Genomic DNA, 23,302 nt, shown 5'->3' with positions numbered 1-23,302 from the left:
CAATTGCAGCTCGGCTCAGCTGCAGACACATGCAGCAGAAAAGCTTTTTTTGCTTTTTGTGCACTCAGCTGTCCGGTTTCTCGTGTTTTTTTTTTATTTTAAAAGTGTATGGGGGTAGGGTGCAGGATTTTGGGTGCTTTCCTCAGCTGTTCCTTGTCTCCCAATAGGAAAGCCACAGCCTAACATTCAGTCTGAGCGAGGCCCGCCCATGCTTTGCTTGCCTGCCTCTGTGCAATATTTTTGCCAGTGAATGGGCAGAACGATTCAGAAAAGGGGGTGGTGATGGACAGAGTATCTGAATTAAGCAGAACACTCCTACCCAGTCAACAGTTCAGGGCTTGATCCATTACCATTTTTTAGCTCACTGCACGTTTTGTCCACCATAAGCGTGGAAGGGTATACTCAGATGTGAGTCCCTTGCTCATTGCACCATCAGGATTCAAGCAAGCCGGGTCGAAGTTGGCTGTAATGCCAGAAACCGGTCCCCGGAAGCTTGTTTCCTTCCCAGTATAAGAATTGGCTTGGTAGTTTGGTCTGCCCTGTTCCCATGATACACTGGGCCAGGAACAGACTAATTTGCATATAGCCAGGTTCTGAGCTGGTATGGTGCAGTGAGCTAAAAAACGGTGATGGATCAAGCCCTGATCTGTTGACTGGGTATGAGTGTTCTGTTTAATTCAGATACTCTGTCCATCACCACCCCCTTTTCTGAAGTGAATGGGCAGATGCGGGTACTTTAATAGAAAGCCCCATTTGCCCTCTCTATTCCTATTAAAACGTATTTCGTCATAGTAGCACCAAAGTTACATCTATTGCTTATCACCAAATATGTCACGCCCTATGCCCTGGTCATTCCTTTGCTTGGTTTTCCTAAGAACCTTGACTGCCTTACAGGTGGTAAGGTGAAGTATTGGCAGGACGCAGGTATCACCACACCGGGAAATCTATTTCTAGGTGGACTTACTTGAGGAGCAGTTCATAATACACAGGGGACAGTTCCTGACACATGGTGTCCTCGTCTGTGACTTTTGGGTCAAATGGTACATTAATGATGATGAACCTGCAGCTCACTCTTGAATCCAAGACTTATTTGTGATTTGTACTTGTAGGAGGCTAATCAGTTGGTTGTATAAAGCCCTCCAATGACATAAACTCTAGAGCAACATTACTGCAGTCATTGAGCAACACATGGGAGTCCAAAGCAAGGACATCATTCCATGATAGGAAAAGGGTCCTAACAACTGTGTATCCACACACAATCTCATGCAAAGTTAAGTTTACATATATACAATTAAATGATCTACACAGAACCTACCTATCTCCTCAAGTCAAGTCAAGTCAAGTCATAACATTTATATAGCGCACTACATACCCAGAGGGTTTCAAGGCGCTTAGGAAGGGGAGGAGGATTATTTGTCAAATATCCACGTTTTAAGCTGCTTTCTGAAGGCTAGGTGATTCTGGTTGAGGCGAAGGTAAGCGGGGAGTGTGTTCCATGTTTTGGCAGCCAGGTATGAGAAGGATCTGCCTCCCATGGTGGTCTTGTTGATGCGAGGTACAGTGGCGAAGGCTTGGCTGGAGGAGCGAAGTTGGCGGGAGGGGGTGTAGAAGGACAGTCGGGAGTTGAGGCAATCTGGTCCGATGTCGTAGAGTGATTTGTGTGCGTGGGTAAGTAGTCGGAAAGTAATCCTTTTATTAACGGGTAGCCAGTGGAGGTCTTTAAGGTGGCCAGAGATGTGTTCGTTGCGTGGGATGTCTAATATGAGTCTGGCTGAGGCGTTTTGGATTCGTTGTAGTTTCTTCTGGAGTTTAGCGGTGGTACCTGCGTAGAGGGTGTTTCCGTAGTCCAGTCGGCTCGTGACTAGAGCGTGGGTGACTGTTTTCCTTGTTTCGGTGGGGATCCAGTGAAATGTTTTTCTGAGCATGCGAAGGATGTTAAAGCAGGAGGAGGATACGGCGCTGACTTGTCTGTTCATGGAGAGTGAAGAATCCAGGATGACGCCGAGGTTCCGTGCGTGGTCTGTCGGGATGGGTGCATTTCCGAGGGCTTCCGGCCACCAGGAGTCGTCCCATGCAGAGGGGGATTTACCTAAGATGAGGACTTCTGTTTTGTCTGAGTTCAGTTTCAGACGGCTTTGTTTCATCCATTCGGCGACTTCTTTCATTCCTTCGTGTAGGTTAGTTTTGGCGGTGCTGGGGTCCTTGGTGAGAGATAGGATCAATTGAGTGTCATCCGCGTAAGAGATGATGTTGAGGTTGTGTTGGCGGGCAATGGCCGCGAGGGGGCTCATGTATACGTTGAAGAGGGTGGGACTGAGTGAGGATCCTTGTGGAACGCCGCAGATGATTTCAGAGGCCTCGGACTTGAATGGTGGGAGGCGGACTCTCTGGGTTCTTCCGGTGAGGAACGAGGTGATCCATTCCAGTGCCTTTTCTTGGATTCCGATGTTTCTAAGGCGTTGTAGAAGGGTGCTGTGGCAGACTGTGTCGAAGGCTGCAGAGAGGTCGAGGAGGATGAGGGCGATTGTGTCTCCATTGTCCAGTAGTGTTCGAATGTCGTCTGTTGCTGCGATGAGGGCGGTCTCAGTGCTGTGTTTGGCTCGGAAGCCAGATTGTGAGGGGTCGAGTGATTTGTTGGCTTCGAGGAAGGCGGCGAGCTGGTTGTTGACGGCTTTCTCGATGACTTTGGCCGGGAATGGAAGAAGCGAGATGGGGCGGTAGTTTTTGAGTTCGGTGGGGTCTGCTGTTGGTTTTTTCAGAAGGGCGGTGAGTTCGGCGTGTTTCCAGTCTTCTGGGAAGGTAGCGGAGTTGAAGGAGCAGTTGATGACGTCTCGGAGGTGCGGAGCTATGACGGAGTCTGCTTTGTTGAAGATGTGGTGAGGGCATGGGTCTGTGGGGGATCCAGAGTGGATGGAATTCATCAGGCGGATGGTGTCCTCGGTGGAGATTGGGTTCCAGGCGTTAAGGGTGTTAACGGGAGGAAGATGGTCAGCTGATGGTAGGGTGGGTTGGCTTCCGGGTTGGTTGTCAAAGCTGTTGTGGATGTCAGCAATCTTGTTGTGGAAAAAAGAGGCTAGGGAATCGCAGAGGGCTTGAGAGGGGGTGATGTCGTTGGAGTTGGCCGAGGGGTTGGAAAATTCCTTGACTATGTTGAAAAGTTCCTTGCTGTTGTGGGCGTTGTTGTCAAGTCGATCCTTGAATGCTGTTTTCTTGGCTTTTCGGATCAGTTGGTGGTGAGTACGGATGGCGCTTTTGAAGGCGTCCTTGTTGCTGGTGGATGGGTCTTTTTTCCAGGCCTTTTCAAGGGAGCGGCACAGTTTCTTGGACTTCTTGAGATCGTCGTTGAACCATGAGGCCTTCTTGTTGCCAAGTTTGTGTTGACGTTTTTTCAGTGGTGCTAAGGTGTCGGCGGTGTTGGATAACCAAAGGGTGAGGTTGGAGGCGGCTTCGTTGGCGTTAGAAGATAGGGTTGGGGAGGTTTGAAGGAGTGATGTGGAGATCTGCTCCGTGGTGATTTTGTTCCAGTTTCTTTGCAGAGTAGGTTGGAGGTGGATGATGGGTTTCGGCTTGTTGTAGGTGAAGTGAACGCAGCTGTGGTCAGTCCAGAGGAGATCCGTAGTGTGGCTGAAGGAGACATGGTTGCTGGAAGTGAAGATGGGGTCGAGTGTGTGACCTGCGATGTGGGTGGGGGAGGTGACCAGTTGTTTAAGTCCGAGGTTGGCGAGGTTGTCCAAGAGGGTGGCGGTGTTGTGGTCGTTGATCTTTTCAAGATGAAAGTTGAGGTCACCCAGCAGGATGTATTCTTTGGAGGGGAGCGCGTGTGGAGTGATGAAGTCCGTGATGTCTTCACTGAATTTTGCGCGGGGTCCTGGTGGTCTGTAGAGGAGGGTGCCTCTGAGTGTGGTCTTGGGGTCGATGTGGATCTGGAAGTGAAGGTGTTCGGAGTTAGCGAGGTTGGCATCAGAGCTGGTTGAGATGCGGATTGTTTTCTTATGGACGATAGCGATTCCACCTCCTGTATGGTCGGTGCGGTCCTTGCGTGTGATCTTATAGTCATCAGGGATAGCGATGGCGATGTCAGGGGCGGAGGAAGCGTTCATCCATGTTTCCGTTAGGAAGGCGACGTCAGGAGAGATGGTGTCTAGTAGGTTCCAAAGGTCAATGGCGTGCCTGTGGACCGAGCGGGTGTTGAGAAGGATGCATTTTAGGTGGTTGGGGTCTGGAATCAGTGGTGTGGTCGTGGCGGAGATGTTGTTGGTGCCGCTGAATTTGCAGGAGTAGCAGGAGAAAGGTCCATGGGTGTGTCCAGGAGCGGCTTGGACGCAGTTGGGGGCTCGACCGGGGTTTAGGGCTAGGAGGGTGGTGGCATCGTAGGTTGTGCGGGGGGGCTGGGGAGCGCGAGGGGCAGGGGGTCTGGCGCTGGGCGCGGTCCAGGCGTGGACGGGCGTAGACGGGCTTACCTTTGGCGCACCTTCGGCGCGGGTTGGGCGCGGTCGCTGCGCGTGAACGCTGCGCGCGGGAACTACTGTCATATATGGATAGTGGAAGGGGAGGGGCGAGGGCGGCTCAGCTGGGAGGCGTGGCGGGCTCAAGGGACGGAGCACAACAACAACAATCACAAAATGGAGGGGAGGGCAGAGCAGGGCGCCGGGGGATCTTACTAACAATGCGCAGGTCGGGTAAATGAGCAATAAATTAAAACGGGATGCACACGCACTTTGAATGGCAAATTAGATACAGTGCAGCTATGAAATCACAATCACAATCTGAACAAATGAAATGAAATACACGCGCTCTTAACTCGACTGAAATGGACACAGTGCAGCATGAAAAATGCTCGGGTAATGAGGGCTGAATGCACACGCTCTTAGGACGCAAAGCTAGTTATCAGAACTGCTTAGTAATAACGATACCAAGTTGTGCAGGTAGCGCAGGCAGGGGAGCGACCACTCGAGCCAGAAGCGAGGAGTGAATCACGAAGCTGCGTGGTCAGAGGACGCGTTTTGGCGCTAGTGGGAGGGCGGCTCAGCTGGGAGGCGTGGCGGGCTCAAGGGACGGAGCACAACAACAACAATCACAAAATGGAGGGGAGGGCAGAGCAGGGCGCCGGGGGATCTTACTAACAATGCGCAGGTCGGGTAAATGAGCAATAAATTAAAACGGGATGCACACGCACTTTGAATGGCAAATTAGATACAGTGCAGCTATGAAATCACAATCACAATCTGAACAAATGAAATGAAATACACGCGCTCTTAACTCGACTGAAATGGACACAGTGCAGCATGAAAAATGCTCGGGTAATGAGGGCTGAATGCACACGCTCTTAGGACGCAAAGCTAGTTATCAGAACTGCTTAGTAATAACGATACCAAGTTGTGCAGGTAGCGCAGGCAGGGGAGCGACCACTCGCTTCCTATCCTCGCTGTACTACAGTTTCAAAAGGCCTCCAGCACATGTTATGGAACTGCCCTTCAGTAGCGGCCCACTGGTCTGAAGCTTTGAGCAGGCTGACAGCTACTACTGCTGTAGCAGACTTAAATAGCTGGGAGGTCTACGTTTTGGAGCTATACAAAAAGGAAACAAAGATAGGGTAGCTGCACACCTTTCTTGGATCTCACCTCACTGATTGCCAAACAAGCAGTCACTATCAGGTGGAATGCTTCCGTACCTCCCACAGTATTGGCGTGGCGCCGAGTCAGAGGCCAAAAGCAACGCCTTCCACAAGGCAGAAGTCACTGGAATGCTACGGCCCCCGATCTCCAACAACTGGGGCAACATGTTGATAAATGTGAAAGAAGGACCCGAAGACAATACACTGATGCAGTAACAGGAGCGCTTATATCCTTTTGAGACCCTCAGCTTCTTATATTTCTTCATCCCAATCTGGACACAGGCCCAGATCTAATGTATTTAGTGACACCTTCCACTTACTAGCTTTCTTTACATCTGGGCCCCGATTCTCACACACCTCTAACCCTAATCCACCATCTTTCTTACTACCTACCTCTTACTAGGTTGGCGTAGGGACTCAGTCACCTCCTGGATAGAGCTAACCAATGATGTCTCAACTGTCTACCAACCTCAACCCTACCACTATTACAATTGCTTGATAAAAAAAGATTGGTCTCCCCTGCAGCATGTAATAAGGGGCCTCTGAGTTCCCCATTTCTCACAGATATACATTAGCATTGGACTGAATGGGGGCCCCAAGAAGGTTGAGGGGCAGCTTGAAGGGTTGGGAGCCCTGCTGCCCTACAGGGCTGCAGAGGTCTGCGTTACGCCCCTGCAATAATAGTCAGCCTCTCGGTATTGGTAAAGATAGTTTATTGGTGTTGTTTACTTTTATGCTGTTCATTGACTTATCCTTAATTGAGTCCAGGCAGGAATATCATTTACGAAGAGTGACAGTCTTTTCTTCTAACATAAATCTACTTTGTCGTTAATGTGCATTATAACAGTTTTTGTTGTTAACCCTATTTTATTAACAGAGAGTGTGGTGAACCAGTGCTTCTAGTCATTGCGAAGTAGAGTGCTTGTATTGTTATTTAAACAATTGTAATAAAGATGGTTTTAAAAAGTTGCATCTATGCCAAAATGTAAAATGTTTTGTGTACCATTTTCCCGTCGCCGGGGACTGGGGTTTAGCGGGCCGGAAGCCTTATTGGGTTGCTCCTGAACAGAGAACAAACCCCAGCTGTACCTTTGAGAGTGAGGTCCTCCTTTTTAGTCTTCGAAGGACCTGAGTGTGGTTTCTTTCTGTCGCTTTCCTCCTCCTTTGTAGCACAGAGCGGGAAGTTCTTGGAAGGGCTGGACCTGCCCGCGAGAATATGGGAGTCGTATTTAAATTTTTACCTCCATACAGTGATTCTCACCCACCTTTCCATCTCCAGGTGCACCCTCTGTTTCACCATGCCCCTGCAACAGCAACACTCTCTGTTTGTTGATGTTGCAGGGCATGATGAAACAATGCCATTCTCGACAGAAAGGCAGCACTGTCCGCAAGAAAAAAATGGAAGGCGCTTCTACGCCCTTCTAGTGCTAAACAGAGGTCACAATGACTGGCCGCAGACAGAATGCAACGTGCACCAAACTTTGGGATTGATTATGAGTTTGGTGGTGTGGGAGCGGGACGCCACACTAGCGCATCGCTCCCAAACCACAAAACTCCACAGCCGGCCACCCGCCAGACTCGTAATTAGCCCCTTAGAATGAAAGGAGCTGCCACAAATGATCAAAGCTCCCTTTGGGAGGATGGTGATTAGCCACCAAGGGTGAAAAGGTAACTGCTAGATGTACAGGAAGCTAACTACGACCACACAGAACAAATGCTTTAAGGCATAGGAAGCGGGGTGTAGACTAGGCAGATTGAATGTGGGGTGGAACCAGAAGTGGGCATTAAATGGAGCTAATCAATGGATAGAAAAACCAAAAGCAGACATGCACCCTGCAGGGAAGAATGTATGTAGAATCAAAGGTGGCCATTGAGCTTGAACAAATGGACGCAGAGAGGGTTGGAAGTGGATTCTAATTTGATGGAGACAGAAGTGGACAACTAAATGGTAAGTGGTAAACAAAGTTCAAAAGTATTGAAGGTTCATGAGTAAGGTATAATACGGCTGAGAATAGCAACAGTAGATGTTCCGTCAATCACAAAGAGTGTGCAGAGGATCCAAACATTGTCATCCAACTGGAAGGAGGGAATGGTAGGAGTCAACCAAAGGCCACCAGTACTTAACGATTAGCTTGGAAGGTGTAAGTTAGAGATCACTATAAGATGACTACCATGTTGAAAGTCTTTGTTTCCACAGCAGTTACACATTAAATTTCATGCTGCTGATTTTCAGTAATTATCCTTGGAGACGGGGTGCAAGGGCTTTGAGTTAATTTGCTTGTAAATTGAACCTTAGCATTCAATCTGTGGTCTTTATTCTTCCTTAGCTTGTGTGGTCTGTATTATTACCTCGCAAAGCGGAAGGGGTTGGCACCACCACTGAGACAACAGCTGTCAAGTATACAGTCGACCTTGAAGCTGGGGAACTGGGCTCGAGTCTCAGCAGGGATGTTCAACATCATGTGATTCTGAGCAATTCCCTTAATCTCCGTGTGCCTAACCAAAATGAATGTCTCCGTTTGTAAGGCAGCTGATGCTCATGTATAGCGCTCTGATACCTTCAGGTCGAGTTTGCGCTACATAAAACTAATAAGAAAAAGGCTCAAGAATTCCCTATTCCACCCATTAACCACAAGGTAGTGCTTTGTCTGCCTGAATAGCTTTTACTTTCACAACATTGACTTTGATCTTGTTAACTGTGGTTTCAGTTCTTTTGTAATATGCTGCAGTCTGTGAAACATCAGTTAGGTGAATCTTCAGTTTTGTGTAGAGAGAATCTTCATTCATTTGACTCGCGTGAGTATTTTGTGGATCAGTTCACAACAGCAACAAACATCTTCTAACTAATGAAGGTGAAAGGAAACTATTTAATTAAAAGAGACACATTTCAAAGCGCTCTGCCATCACAAGTTTCTATCGTGATTCGAACTATAGTATTGCTTTTATTCATAGTATTAATGAATTCATACAATTATTTATGAGGTGTTTCAGTTTGATAATTGCTTTGTTGCTTTGTTTACTGTCAAAACAGTGCAGTAAGTGTTCAGCTGCCACAGGACTCTGTGTGCAGCAGTGGGATTGCAGATTTTTCACTCCCAGCATATGGCCACTGGTGAATACATCGCCACCTCCTCATCTCACCACCTCCTATCACAGAATAAATATGAATAAGGAATACAGGCGTGAGAACGAAGAGAGGTTTCAGGGTCTCCACATATCAAATTAAAAAAACAAAATAGACAGACAAGGAAAAACAGACAAAGCAAAAAGATGAAGACAGCAACATGGAGGCGAAGAGTCAGAAGAAGTGTAACTTCATTTGTGGGTAGCGGACTAACCTGTGGCCACACACCCTGCTCCCATTTACTGTGGTCTCCCCTGTTCTCTTCCTCAAACCAATAGAAGAGATCATGTGCCGGAGAGGCACAGAAAAAAGAAAAAACAAGCAGTAGCAAAGTCAATAGGTCTGGGTTTAATGTGCTAATGCAGGCAGCCTGAGCATATCAGACCGAGACATGCATGGGGAGCCAGCAAGAATGGAGAGAGAAGGCTAAAATTGTAAACATGTCCCTCACGTCGAGCAATTCAAGCAACTGAGCACAGACAGAAGAATGCAACAAAACAGCCAATAGCATTAGGATATAGATGAACACTCCACAGGGCCGAGCTAAGGTATGATTAACAAAGACTCACTACAATGGTTGATTTAGCGTATGGAGGAAAGGCAGGGGCTCAAAGGGGCAGACCCAAAGCTCACACAATATTTATCGGGAGTTACCCTTTCTGACAGGAAAAGGATTGGGTCAGCAATCTACTAAAAACAAAATTCCTTCTCCTGGGTTCAATAAGACATTAATGGTATTGGGATCCCAAAGGGGACGCATACATCAGTGTCGGGGATTTAGATGTTACAATGGTTACCAAATTTACAGATAGGTATATATAGGGCCTAACAGTACCATGGGAAACATGAAACAATAATACAAACTTGAAACAATCATTAAAAAAGCTTTTTCATTTATTTAAGAAGATTTAAAATTAGATTATAACATGTTTTTGCATTTAAAATAATACATAAATTTCAGAAATTTATGTATTATTTTAAATGCAAAAACATGTTATAATCTAATTTTAAATCTTCTTAAATAAATGAAAAAGCTTTTTTAATGATTGTTTCAAGTTTTTATTATTGTTTCATGTTTCCCATGGTACTGTTAGGCCCTATATATACCTATCTGTAAATTTGGTAACCATTGTAACATCTAAATCCCGACACTGATGTATGCGTCCCCTTTGGGATCCCAATACCATTAATGTCTTATTGAACCCAGGAGAAGGAATTTTGTTTTTAGTAGACCCAAAGCTCACTCCTCGTATATTGTTAGCAACATATTTGTTTGAAAGCTGCACTATCAAACCCCTGATCTAAAAACGACACAGTGTTGGGTGCAGGGAGGAAAACTAGAGACACAGTTGATGTTGAAGTCACAGACGGAAACCACATGTACATTTAAAAGTCGGTGCTTGTGGATTTCCCCATAGGGAAGTAACATGCACATTGCATGTATCGTTCAATTTCCTGTGGTAAAATATTCTAGAAGTGTAACTCTGGTGTAATGGCACGTCCTTCTTGGTCTTTGCAAATGTTTTTTTTCCCTTGCTTATTCTCTGTGAAGCCCATTACCTAGGGATTAATAATGTTTTACTCTCCTGCCACTCTTACAAACCCAATCTGCAAGAATCATTGCAATGGTTGGTTATTTTGCTCTTATGGAGCCAAACACCCCTCATTTAGATTGACCACTATCGAAAAGCAGTGACGCAGCAAGGGTGCCCTGGGACCTATAGCAAACACGTAACATTGTCCCCTTCTGCTTTTGGATAGCAAATAACATTAATTCACTCATATTTATGTTGATTATAAATTTCTAAAAAAAAACCAAAGATTTACAAATAAAGTATGTTATTTTCCTACTGACTGGTTAGAATTTTAATTGTAAAAAATAACCACGCAATTAAGAATACATTTGTCCATAGGATTGAACACATTAAAATTGTCAAAAAATGTACTAGAAAAAGTACATAGAGGCTCTTCGTCAAGCTGTTGGCACTTTAACCACAAATGTTCAAGTGATTCTTCCAGTATAACAGAGGCCAGGCTGCATAGTCAATTGTCACAGTACACATGTGGCCAAGCTCCACCAACATTTAACTCTGGAAGGACACAGGAATCGAATTTGCATTAGTTTATGTCATTCATATGACGTTTGAATATTTCATATTGATCAAGGTTGGAGTTCCTCAAATAAAAGCGAGTATAATCACAGTAGACCTCAGAATTACTCAATGGCCAAAACCCGCTGTTCTTGTATATCAATTAATGTTCATACTGGTTGATCATTTAAACGTTCATGATTAAGGTGCTCGGATCTCCTGCACCCTGGCGTAGGGGTATTGGAATAATTTTCAGCCCTTCGCTGGGGCAGCTGTGCGCTTTATAAAATTTTATAACATAACATTAATGTTACATCCCTGAACTCATAAGGACTGTGAAAACTCCAAGTGCGACACCAAAAAACAAATATAGCAAATGTGCCATGCCCATTAAGCAGGAGAGTGGTAAGGGTGTTGTATGAAGCCGGTGGTGCATTTTGGAGCACCGGTCAGATAGTGCATTTACAGACAGCACATTCTCTGTTGAAATGGCCACTAAATTTGGATAGACATGGGTCCAGATTTAGATCTTGGCGGATGGATTACTCGACGGATGTCCCATTCGCAGTAATATAAATCCCATAGGTTATCATTGGGATTTATATTACGGCGGACGGGGTATCCATCATCATTTTGACGGAGTAACCCCTCCGCCAAGATCTAAATCAGGCCCATGGTGTTTACCAGTAAAACTTTGTAGTGCGCAAACAAACGTGTGCGGAAATTGGGTGTCAGCGAATTTGGATCATTTGCCAGCGGCAGGTCCTCCATAAGGGTGGCGGAGCATGGACACCCCGAGCTGAGAGCATAGAAAGTGTGGATACTAGAATGATTCTATTACCATTTTATTCTTCACTCCGCAGCCCGAGCTAAGTGTGAGGGTGGGGCTGAATTGCGAATGTTGGTTTGGCCAGCTGTCTTGCGGCGGCCAGCTTGACATGCGCAATTCAAACCTCTTCAACCTGACCTGTCTTAGACAGCTGGGTGGCGTTCAGGCACAGGCTTCCAGTGCCTGCGGGAATGTTGAGCCAGCCTGATCTAACCTAACCTGACACTTTACTCATGCTGCTTAACATTATTAACAGCATGAGAGCATTGTCTGGATTGGTTAAGGAAATTGGCTGTGGGAGTGGACCTCACTCGGATCCAGGACTGTTGAACATCGAAGACGTGCTGCAGCTAATCGGTAAGTAAACATTTTTTTTATTATAATAAAAAGTTAATGTAATGCGTGCCATGTCAGCCTTTTACTTCATCTTGGCTGTTAAGTATTTCCAGTATGTTGTTCTGTCGAGGATTATTATTTCCTATTTATATGGAAGAAGAGGGTGTGGAATAATGGCCAGTGCTGCCGACTTTGGAGTTAGGGAAGCAGGTTGTTCGAGTCTCCTTGCCAGCTCAACATCCTGTGATTCTGGGCAAATCACTCAGGGCCTGGTTTAGATCTCAGCAGATGGGTTACTCTATCAGAACAGTGAAGGATACCCAGTCGCCCGAAAAATAAATCCCATAAGATATAATGAGATTAATATCTTGGCAGGCGGGATATCCATCACTGTTGTGATGGAGTAACCCATCCACCAAGATCTAAATCATGCCTATGACCTCCCTGTGCCTATAAGAAATGAAGGTGAACGTGTGTAATCCAGCTGCTGCTCTATTTAAGCACTCTAATACCTTTGGGTCGAGAGCGCACTATACTAAAAATAATCTGCATGTATAATGCATACTTTGAATGCACAGGGTTTTTGTTTTTGACTCATGCTCATTTAGAAACTCCCACTGCCTCCAGCCTCAGCTCCAAAGCTCAGAGTCGTGGCCCTTTATACACAAAAAAACACGTAATAATCCACGATTGAGAGCTTTGGTATTAAGCCTAAAGACATTGGTGGTTTTCTCACAGGGCCTGTCAAAATTTTCACTTCACTCGCCCCGCCATTTTCATATGTCACCAAGAGCCACTGTCATTTGTGCATCATCAAGTAAAGTCTGGTGATTTTTTTTTATCCTATTAAAATGTGCTTCATTTTTGCTTTCCTAATTGCTGGTGTGTTTTTAAATATGGGAATAGCTCATTTACAGGTATTTAAATGTTGTGTTTTAGAAAAAAACGACATCCTACAGCCTTACTTGTCACACATCCTGTACCCCATTAACATTGTCACCTATATCACTTTTACAAAACCCTCTCTCTTTGTATTCAGAGAAATAAAAGTAAATACCAGTTTCCAAATTTTCAGCAATTCTTCAGAATACATCACCAGACATTTGACCTCTCCTGTGTCTTGGAATTATGGGCACCAAATGTGACAAGATAAACGTAAAATTTAAAGGCATGTCTATTGCTCATTCGCCTTCTGAACTCCAGCATGGTTATTTATGGGGCGCCCCATCTCCCTCCTCACCTTTACTTCCAGCGCACATGCCCTGGTGCCAATGTACCTGCTGCTCTAACGATAGCTACGCCCCTACGAAGAAGCCTTTCCCTGGCTGGAGCACATGTAACCAAGAATATATACCCAAGTCATTCCCCATGAGGGGTCTGAACTTGGAATAAACTATGCACTGCCTCTGAAAACTTACACAGGAAGACTGGGGCCGGCGTCTGCGCTGAAAGCTCAGCTGCTAACGGCTGCTTTTGCTAGCGCGGTACAAAAATGAAACACCCTGTTCCTCGTGCGAAAGGCGGAGACGTCGCACGCGCAGGCACTCTGGGTACGAAGCGGGAACCGGCTGGCGCGCGCGGCGTCATTACCTCAGCCTGGCGAGCCCGCGCGCCTAAATAGAATTGTCCCCGGGGTTTCCTGTGGAGGGCTCGTCCATTTAACCAGAGCAAAAGGGTGGGAAAAAAGTAATCCTTTGGGAAAGTGAAAAAGGAAATACTTTTTTTCAGCGTCGAGGAGTAACATATGGGCACTCTACTATCGGCTGCAGGGGGAATGGATAAAGCAATATATATATATATATAACAATACAGTACAATCTTTGAGTTTTGTGCAGGGTAATTTTAAGGATTTGAGGGATTTGGGGGCACCTCTACGGAGCAAGTTTTTAATTTTATTACCCATTTCCGGATAACTCAGGCCCTCGGGATGCCAAATAATGCTAAATTATATGTTAAACTTTAACAGGGTCACACAAAATGAGTTCAAATATGTCTGACCCAGGACTGCAAACCTCATTAAGATGACATTGCACTGTTAGAAACCATGTAAATCAAAGATTGTATTGTAGTAGTAAATAGTGTAGAGATGCAGAGGTAGTGATAGGGGAGAGGTTTAGATAGATAAATAGAAATAGAGGTCAAAGAGAGAAACTTAACTTTCCCTGGGGCGCCTTAGAAGGTGGAAGCTTGGGCAATTACCCACTTTGCCCCTTGCCATAAAGCAATTCTAAACATGTGACCTTTTCTTGTGAGAAGCTATCTTGGGCACTCAGAAAACAAGGGAAGTCTTCTGTGCAAGATAGGCTAAGGTTGGCCAGTACCGATGACTGGAACAGCCATAGTTCATACTGTTGTAAGAAACCTTAACTGACATTCAGACATGTGAAAGAATGTACTGCTATATCCCTTTCCAGCCACTTCACAGCACTTTGGAACTGTTGAGATAGAAAACTAGAAGGGGGTTGTGGAAGAACACCAGAAAGGGATGAGGAGATTGTGCATAAAGTGAGAGAAGCGCCAAGGGACCCTTTAAAGCGCTATGAGACTGGAGTGAGTGTAAAGAGTAATCACAACAGCAGTGCCTACAATATGTGGGGCATGGGAGAAACGGACAAAGGAGGGCTCCAATCAGTAGGCAGCGAGATGTAGAGAAGTACAAAGCGCTGCTTCAAAAGACTACAGAAGGGGTCAGGTATGAATCTATAAATCCAGACACTGGGAGAAGAAAATAGGAGAAGATTGTAGATAATTTGAGAAATCATGGATTATTGCCTCACCAGTATCGGACTACTATCTTTTTGCAGATTAAAACAAATGGGCCCAAACTTAGAAGGTCTATTGAACGAGTTTTTATATCATTGCACAGATTTAACCCTTTGTGCTCTGTTTCTAGTTAAATGCTTTTATTTATAACTTCTACACTTGACGAAACAACATCATAACCGACTCAAGTTAGCCTCCACCTCTCAAGAGTCTTGTCCGCCCTCCCGCTCAACAATTGATAGTAAATAGCATTTTATACTCAGCAAGCCCGGAAAAAAATAATATATATATATATATATATATATATATATATATATATATATATATATATATATATATATATATATATATATATATATATTATATATATATATCATGTTATCGGATCTACTGTTAGGAAAACGTCAACTGTCTAGTTTTAGCATCGAAATAAAGACATCCAAATGAGCTTTCAGTTTCTCCTCTAAAAACAACAATTGCAACACATTCCGTGGGGACTGTAACCCTAAAGAAGGAAAGGTCATCGTAGATATTACACACACAAACACTCTTGAAACCTACTTTCTTGCATTCATCCAGTTTATTAAACTTAAACCAAAAATTTACTCTTTTAAGTTACTTATCTTCTTACATTACAACTTTCCTATTAAGTATATGGTATCTGTTACAAAAACAAGCATAGGTCTATTTTTCTAGTTCTAAAGTTGCTTATTTTATGCATTGAGTAAAATAAGTCAGTTCAGAAATTGAACTCAATTGTCTTTTACTTATTCTCTTCTCACTCAAAAATCAGTTTCTGTAATTCGTCCTTTCTCCCTCCACTCCCATCCCACCTGTTAGACCTGCACTGATTGGTGATCTTTGCAATACTTTCGTATGCTATGTCTGGACCTTCCTGGTGTAAATCTAGATATAAATGTAAGAAATTCACATAAAAATCTTTGTAAATACTCCAACAGTTACACCAAAATGTCGTGTGCACCACTTATGCACCAAATGTACCATTCTGCTCCTTTTACGCAACTTAAGAACACTTGAGTTAGATATGCATGTGAACTAAGATGCAAATCGGTTGTAATCTGCTCTCTTTGGCAACCACGGCAGCCGCGGCCGGTAGTGGGAGTACCTGCCGGGCAATGACGTGGGGAGGGGAGGAGAGGGTGGGGGGTAGTAATGCTTGGATTACGGACCTTAACAGGTAAGTAAAAATATAAATAAATAAAACGAATTTCATTGCCTGCACTGCATCACCAAATGCGATGCGGTGCGCGCAACGAAATTCGTTTTTATTCATTTATATGTTTACTTACCTGTTAAGGTCTGTAATCCATACATTACTACCCCCCACCCTGCCACTCCCCCTCCCCACGTCACCGCCCGGCAGGTACTCCCACTACTGGCTGTGGCTGAACCGCGGCCCGTGCAGGTAAAATCTGTGGGGCCGAGTTAGGGGGGGATTCGACAGACAACCACAAGGGGATATTAAATAAATAATTAATGTTCCCTCATCGTTGTCTGTCAAAATCCCCCCTCACCCGGCCCCACCGTTTTTACCTGCACAGGCCGCAGCTGCTCTCTGGATGCCCTGGGTTCCTATTATACATGAAGAATATTATAGTTTATTAAATAAAAAACAGGAGTTTTTGTACAGCGCACCTCCTTAATTCATGTATTTAGCGGGCCTCTGATACATGACAATGAAGAAAAAATGAGGGAAACTGACATAAGGAAATTGCCCAGGTTCACACAATTTGGTTAAGTGGGGAAGCCAGGATTAATCCTATGCTTTCTGGTTTCACTAGATGTATATGCTTCACTTCCCAACACCCACCTTACCCCCAATCACCCATGCTCCCGACCCCCCCACGAACCCCACCGCCACCACCCTGCTGGTATCAATACGGCCCTTGGTCACATCACAGACCAAACTCTTTGGCCCCTGAGAAAATGTTGGAGAGTAGCCATGTCCTAGTGCATCAAGGTTTATATAAATACAATATCGCAACCGGTGAACCTTAGAGAGACAATTGTTAAGGTATGCACAAGGCATTACATGAACAAGAAAATAAGGAGACAATTATTTCAAAATTTGTATGCAAAAGTCACTTATATATTTGGTTCAACATAGGAAGGAAAAAATCAGGTTAGAATACTTGTATGACTTAAGGGACAAGGTCCGTGCCTGGTGTCAGTCAAAGGAGATGGGCTGCATACACGTCTCTCCGGCGGGGGGGAAGTAAATTGGCAGACCGGCGAGAATTATGTGTTTCCAGTGGGGCGATCTGGACACAAGAGGGAGCCGGTTAGGTTCAAGCCAGTACCTGTGGATCAGGAGGTGGTTGAGGGAAGTGGGGACGCTCGTACCTGGGTTAATCAGAACACAGGCCAGAAATCAATCTGGTGAAGGATCTCGAGGCACTGACTTCCGTGACGGAAGTCAGTACCTCGAGATCCTTTGCCGGATTGATTCCTGCCCTAAGTTCTGATTAACCCAGATACGAGCGTCCCCACTACCCTCAACCACCTCCTGATCCACAGGTACCGACTTGAACCTAACCGGCTCCCTCTTGTGCCCAGATCGCCCCACTGGAGACAAGTAATTCTCGTCGGTCTGCCAATTTACTTCCCCCCCGATGGAGAGACGTGTATGCAGCCCGTCTCCTTTGACTGACACCAGGCATGGACCTTGCCCCTTCAGTCATACAGGTCTTGCCTACCTGGAATGTCCTGACTGCATCTATTGATCTAACACCTAAACTAAGGCGCCACGTCGCCCATAGCATCGCCCCAGTTCCCCTTGAATCGTGTTCCAGCCAGCTCGCCGGAACTTCCTTCCGGTTTTCCTCCAGCATTGAAAATGAGACAAACCCGTCCTGAAGATGGTCTCAATTGATCAGAGACCGAAACGTTGTCGACCCCACATTGCCAATTGAGGCACAACATCCAGTGTGGCTCTACGGAATTGGGAATTGTGATTTGAAGTCAACTTAAATATGTCACACACTGTGCCACCCACTGTATAATATTTGCACCTTGTTCACATTGCGCCGCTCACGCTGTTTCACCCCTTCACTTGCGTCGCCAGCCATCACTTGTATATAATTGAGCACCAAGTTTACTTTCAGTTGTCATTTAAAAACTTATGAAAATCGATGCTGTTCTAAGTATTCTAACCTGCTTTTTTCCTTCCTATGTTGAACCAAATATATAAGTAACTTTTGCATACAAATTTTGAAATAATTGTCTCCTTATTTTCTTGTTCATGTAATGCTTTGTGCATACCTTAACAATTGTCTCTCTAAGTTTCACCGGTTGGGATATTGTATTTATATAAACCTTTGAACCCTAATCCCGACTTGGTATATGGGTCACACTCCTGTTTTCTTTACTAGTGCATCAAGGGACATGTAAACACTCTTATGGGTTGTTTTTATATTGGTGAAGAGTGAAATTGTCTGAAGCAAAACTCGACCCCAATTCGATGGCACGAAATGTTCCGAGCAGCTGTTTTCTTCTTAAAAACTAATTAAATTATTGAAAATACTCAAGTGAATTCTCCTTTTTTTTCGAATATGTGTTTTTGGTAGTTAATGTCAACTGCTCTTAATAAATCAGCTTTCCTAACCAGAAACTGTGTTTTTAAATATTTTATTTGGAAATTTTCTTCAGGCATGCCCTGGATAAATTAAAAATAATGCAAACACACCATAAGAAGATTGTTCTGTTTTTCTTCAGCAGGGGCCCCGCCGAGCCGTTCCAAGAATAATTCTACCTTCAGCCGCCCTGTCCAAAAACCAATATTTGGTCTGGATTCGTCCGTCCCGGTGCGCAGAAAGATGCCCCGAGCGCGCGTTTCTCCTGAGGTGTTTAATTGGCGGCCCCAGAACCGGATGGCGCAGCACAAGTCATACCTGTTCTGCGCCGAGCACCTGACCAAGAAACGCGTCTTGTTCGCTGCTTTAAGCCACAGAATGTGTGCAGCGCTCTCCTGCCCCCAGCAGTGTAGAGTTCATGAGCGTTTCGCCCTGCACCAGCTGTGACCTTAGTCTGCGTGTTGTCACGTTTTGAGTGAAAAACACTCCACAAGTGCCCTATGCTGCGTATAAAGACGGAACCTAGCAGAGACAGGGTGACATATGCGCAGACTGACAGATAAATGGACAGAGAGACATATATCCAGACTGAGGCACACGCACAATGAAGCAAAGGGCATAAATACGCATTGATAAACGCGTAAACAGACTGGCATGGATAGAGGTGACCGACATACAATCAGGCAAAAAACACGCAGACAGGGGCACACGCATTGCTGCAAAACATATGTAATATGTATAAAACAGAACTATGGGCAGAGAGACAGATCGAGGAGCGAATAGATAGATAGATAGATAGATAGATAGATAGATAGATAGATAGATAGATAGATAGATAGATAGATAGATAGATAGATAGATAGATAGATAGATAGATAGAAATAGACAACCGAAAGAAAACAAACACATATGAAGACAGAAATGCACACAAATAGGCAAATACATGGATGAAAAGGCACTAGATAGATAGATAGATAGATAGATAGATAGATAGATAGATAGATAGATAGATAGATAGATAGATAGATAGATAGATAGATAGCTAGATAGATAGATAGATAGATAGATAGATAAGCAGTTAACTATACAAATAGGCAACAGACAGAAAACAAAAACATACGAACACAAATGCACACAAATATGCAGATACATGTATGCAAAGGCGATAGATAGATAGACAGACAGACAGACAGGCGGACGGACGGACGGATGGATGGATAGATAGACATGTAGCTATACAAATAGATAACAGACTGAAAACAAACACATACAAAGACAGAAATACACACACATAACAGACAGTCAGATACATGGATGCACAGGCACCAAGCAGTCGGGAAGATAGATAGACCTCAAATCTCTTATCTTCCAAGGACACTTAGAACTAATACCTTCATTCTCAGACCCCTCCAGGAAGTTAGTTCTTCATTGTAAATTTGTAATATCTTCTTGTTCATTCCCCACCCTTGATTACTATGTTTGATATTGTGTTATTGCCTATATGGTTTTACTCTACCTCTCATGGATATTTTTTGTAACGTTCTATTTTGTGCCATCTCTCTCATGTAATATGACTGGTTCTATTGTGAAGCGCTCTGACACCTTCGGGTAAAGTCTGTGCTATATACAAATACATTAAATAAATAAATAAATAGATAGACAGGCAGACATACTGACTGGTAGACAGGCATACGCTGAGAAGGCAGGCAGACAGACATGCAGAGAGACGGATGGGGGAGCAGCTAGATGGGTAAGCAGATGGAGGGACGGATAGATAGATCTACAGAACTTACACATATCTATGTAAAATCTGCATATCTTTTCATATCAATCCAAGTTTGCATCTGTGCATCTGACGCTCTTCGAGTGAAGAGTCCTTTGTGGCCGTTTCCGCAGTCCTGCACTGCAGTCAGGGCTCGCTCTCAGCATGGATGGTGGAGACCGTGCGCACGAGAAGCGAAAAGTTGTGAAAGTTGTAACTTACATGCTGCTGCTGTGCTATGTGTCAGCCAACCAGATGTGGAGGGTCATTCTCCGACCCCTCTTCGGCGGGCGGAGAAGGGAACAGTCCGGCAGGGGTCCTCTATCGATAGAGATCAATATCCCCGGGGTTGTTTGTAACCCCACACCCCCCACGAAAACCAGCAGCGCCTCCCGAGCGGCACTTTTCGGGGCCCCGTCCACACAGCTGGTCTGCCCCTGAACATGAGCAGATGCCCGGATCCGCCCCCCTCCTTCTCAGACGGGAGGCTGGCTCTCTCTCTCCTCCTTTCGACAGTGTGACACGGGGTCTGCGGGATCCTCCGGGGAAGCACTTTGCCCAGAGCACGAAAGCGTGCACATGATATGTTACTTGCCTGTGTCTGCCCTTCCCTCCGCCCCCGCCCAGGCAGGAACGTGGGCCCGCCCACCTGCGGCTCGATGTGAGGAGCCTGCTCCCTGCATAAGCGCGAGAGAGCGTCTGCGAGGTCGGCACAGCAAGTGTGGGGGACGAGGCGCGTCACACACAATATTATCAGTAAGCATGTGAAACACACACAGCAACACAGTACTATGCACATATGTAGCTAGCTAACGTGTGTAAATTATACAGAGCCCAGCGTTTCGTGACTCAGCACGCAGCACGTCAGGACAGGTGTGCTCTTTGTTAACAAGCTCAACAATTCCCGAAGTTATTACTCATAAAAAATTAAATCACTTTCAGGTGTAACCTGCAGGCTGATCCCAGCAGCTGCCACATAACTCACCGATTGTCCGATTGAGATTTCTCACCGGTGACCGATATCCCGTCTTCCAGGGCTTTGAGTGGGATGACAAAATTGGGAGGTCTCTCAAAGGGGCGTGGCCAATGTAATTAAGGGTGTGGCTTAAAAACATGTAAGCTAAACATCTGTGCTTAGCATAGTGTGCCGCCTGACTTGTATTTTGCTGTTTCTCTCATTGCATCCAGATATATGATAAAACAAGTAACTTCATACCTACAAGTCAGAACTATTGGCTTTGCCAGTGATTGTTAGTTGCAAAAGATAAATAAGCAGCAACTTTGACTTGTATATAATATTGAAAAAGCTTCCACTTAAAGCCCTGGTGATACCACAACAATGTTGCTGCTCCTGAGTATCAAAAAGAGAAGGGAAATCCAGAGAGCAAATGACTCTCTTTAAAGGATTTCTCTTCCCCTACAGCACTCACCTGGCATGACGTCATGCCCTAACTACTCCACTAGTGAGAAGTGAGCACTGTGAGCAGCGCACATGGAAGTGCCTGCTGTCACTTCAGTCCGGATAAATATGGACTGCCTGTGGGGGGCGGAGCTTGCCGGCGTTAATGGCGGACGCGTGAGCTCTCAGCTCCCTGCCTATGCCCCGCTAATATCCTGCAACCCCATCCTACACAGCAACTAGCCTGACCCCAAACGACCCGTTTTACCCCCAGCGACACACAGACCCCTGAGGAGGTGCTCAAAGCCCCGGCAAACTGTGGTCCACGGCGGCGGAAGAGAGAGTGTCCTGGCGGCGGCGGACTGGGCCCGGAGCCGCGACCTTTCCTGAGGCGCAAGCTGAGCGACGTCACCCGACGTGCGGCTGGAGCCGCGCTACATGACCCGGAGGTCCGCACTCTTCGGCCATTATTGGACGACTTGCAGCGTGGTTCCCGGCGCTCCTCTCCCCTCCTCCGGGGCCTCGCAGGTACGGAGACGCTGTGCCTGGTAGCACCCCCGACAGCGCTGCGGGGAGGGGGATTGAGGTGCGCCCCGGGCGACGTACACTTGGCCTGGCTGGCAACACACAGGGTCGCTGCTGGCAAGAGGGATTCCTTTGCGCTGGACGGGTTTCCGGCTGGTGGAGCGCTGCTTGGGGCGCGGCGGCACCCGTGAACGACCAGGGGGCACTGCCAGATCCTTCCTGCCACCTGGAGTTGCAACAGTGAGTACACAGGGGGGCGCAGAGGCTTGGAGGGGTAGCGGCCTGCAGCGGTGTTGACGGCGGCCCCCCCCCCACGGACTTGTTTGCATGTCAGCCGAGAGAGCGTGGAGGAGTCAATTGGCGAGTTGAAGGCCATCGCGGCCGCCGCCATTTTGAGACCTGGCCATACTGGGAGTGGTGCTAGCCTTGGGGTGATCGCGCGCTGCAACGACGACTGGGCCATATTGCGAATCAGTGGCGGAGTTGGGCCATGTTGGACTGGTTTGTGGCGCATGAAGCAGTGACCGTGAATGCATGCCCTGAACGAGACAGCCGGCCCCTGACGCCCCGGGAAGCAGTGGCCCTCCTGGCTTTGATCTAACTTCACCCTAGGCGGCCCTCTGACATACGAAGAGTTGCTGAGAGGTGCAATACTGGCCACGCAGGGACAGCGGAGCAGGGCCACTGCCGGCTGCTAATAGTCACCGGTCTGGTAAGGCGTGCAACAGGATTCTGGAACTTGGCGCCATTATCGACTGGTTTCCCCACGAGCGGCCTGACCGTGGTCGCGGAGTGCACTTCGAATACCGAGGCACGCAGCTGGCCCCCTGGAACACCTCACCTGTGTGCAGACGACGGCACGGTGGTCACCTTTGATGACAAACAGAATAGCTATGGGGAAGAACGACAGAACTCAAGCAAAACTCTCCTTTGAGCAGCGACGGACCAAAGGGACGGAGGTGCCAGCTGCGGAGACGTCCCCGAGGGGGGCAACCCTGGATGGATCAGCGGGCGCTGAACTCCACGACCTACTGGTTTCCATGGAAAAGGGGATACAGGACAGTATAGCGTCCATTGGGACCAAAATAGATGCCCTGTCATACTGTATGGACCGAATGTCGGAGCGCGTGGACAAGCATGCTGAACGTCTCGACATGGCGGAAAGGCGGCTTACGGAGGCGGAGGAGGCGCAGACTGAATGGGACAAAGACAGAAAGCAGTTTGGCAGACTCCTGCAGGTGATCCAAGATAAGTCAGAAGACTTGGA

General features: G+C 46.3%; 1 protein-coding gene across 3 annotated transcripts in view; it reads right to left on the bottom strand.

Moving 5' to 3' along the window:
- The window catches only part of ADGRG6 (adhesion G protein-coupled receptor G6), a 653,874-nt gene extending 633,132 nt beyond the window's left edge, over positions 1 to 20,742 (bottom strand). Inside the window, exon 1 of one of the 3 annotated variants that reach the window (XM_086927164.1) lies at positions 20,334 to 20,742. In XM_086927164.1, coding sequence (XP_086783290.1) covers positions 20,334 to 20,335 — 2 coding nt within the window. In that variant the 5' untranslated portion in view covers positions 20,336 to 20,742. The remainder of the gene's footprint in view (positions 1 to 20,333) is intronic. The other 2 variants (XM_086927162.1, XM_086927163.1) reach the window with 2 other exon arrangements.
- Between the last annotated feature and the right edge of the window lie 2,560 nt (positions 20,743 to 23,302).

The sequence above is a fragment of the Lissotriton vulgaris genome, chromosome 6, assembly GCF_964263255.1.
Source record: "Lissotriton vulgaris chromosome 6, aLisVul1.2, whole genome shotgun sequence".
NCBI classification, from domain to species: Eukaryota; Metazoa; Chordata; class Amphibia; order Caudata; family Salamandridae; genus Lissotriton; species Lissotriton vulgaris.
This window is presented reverse-complemented; position numbering and strand designations above follow the sequence as displayed.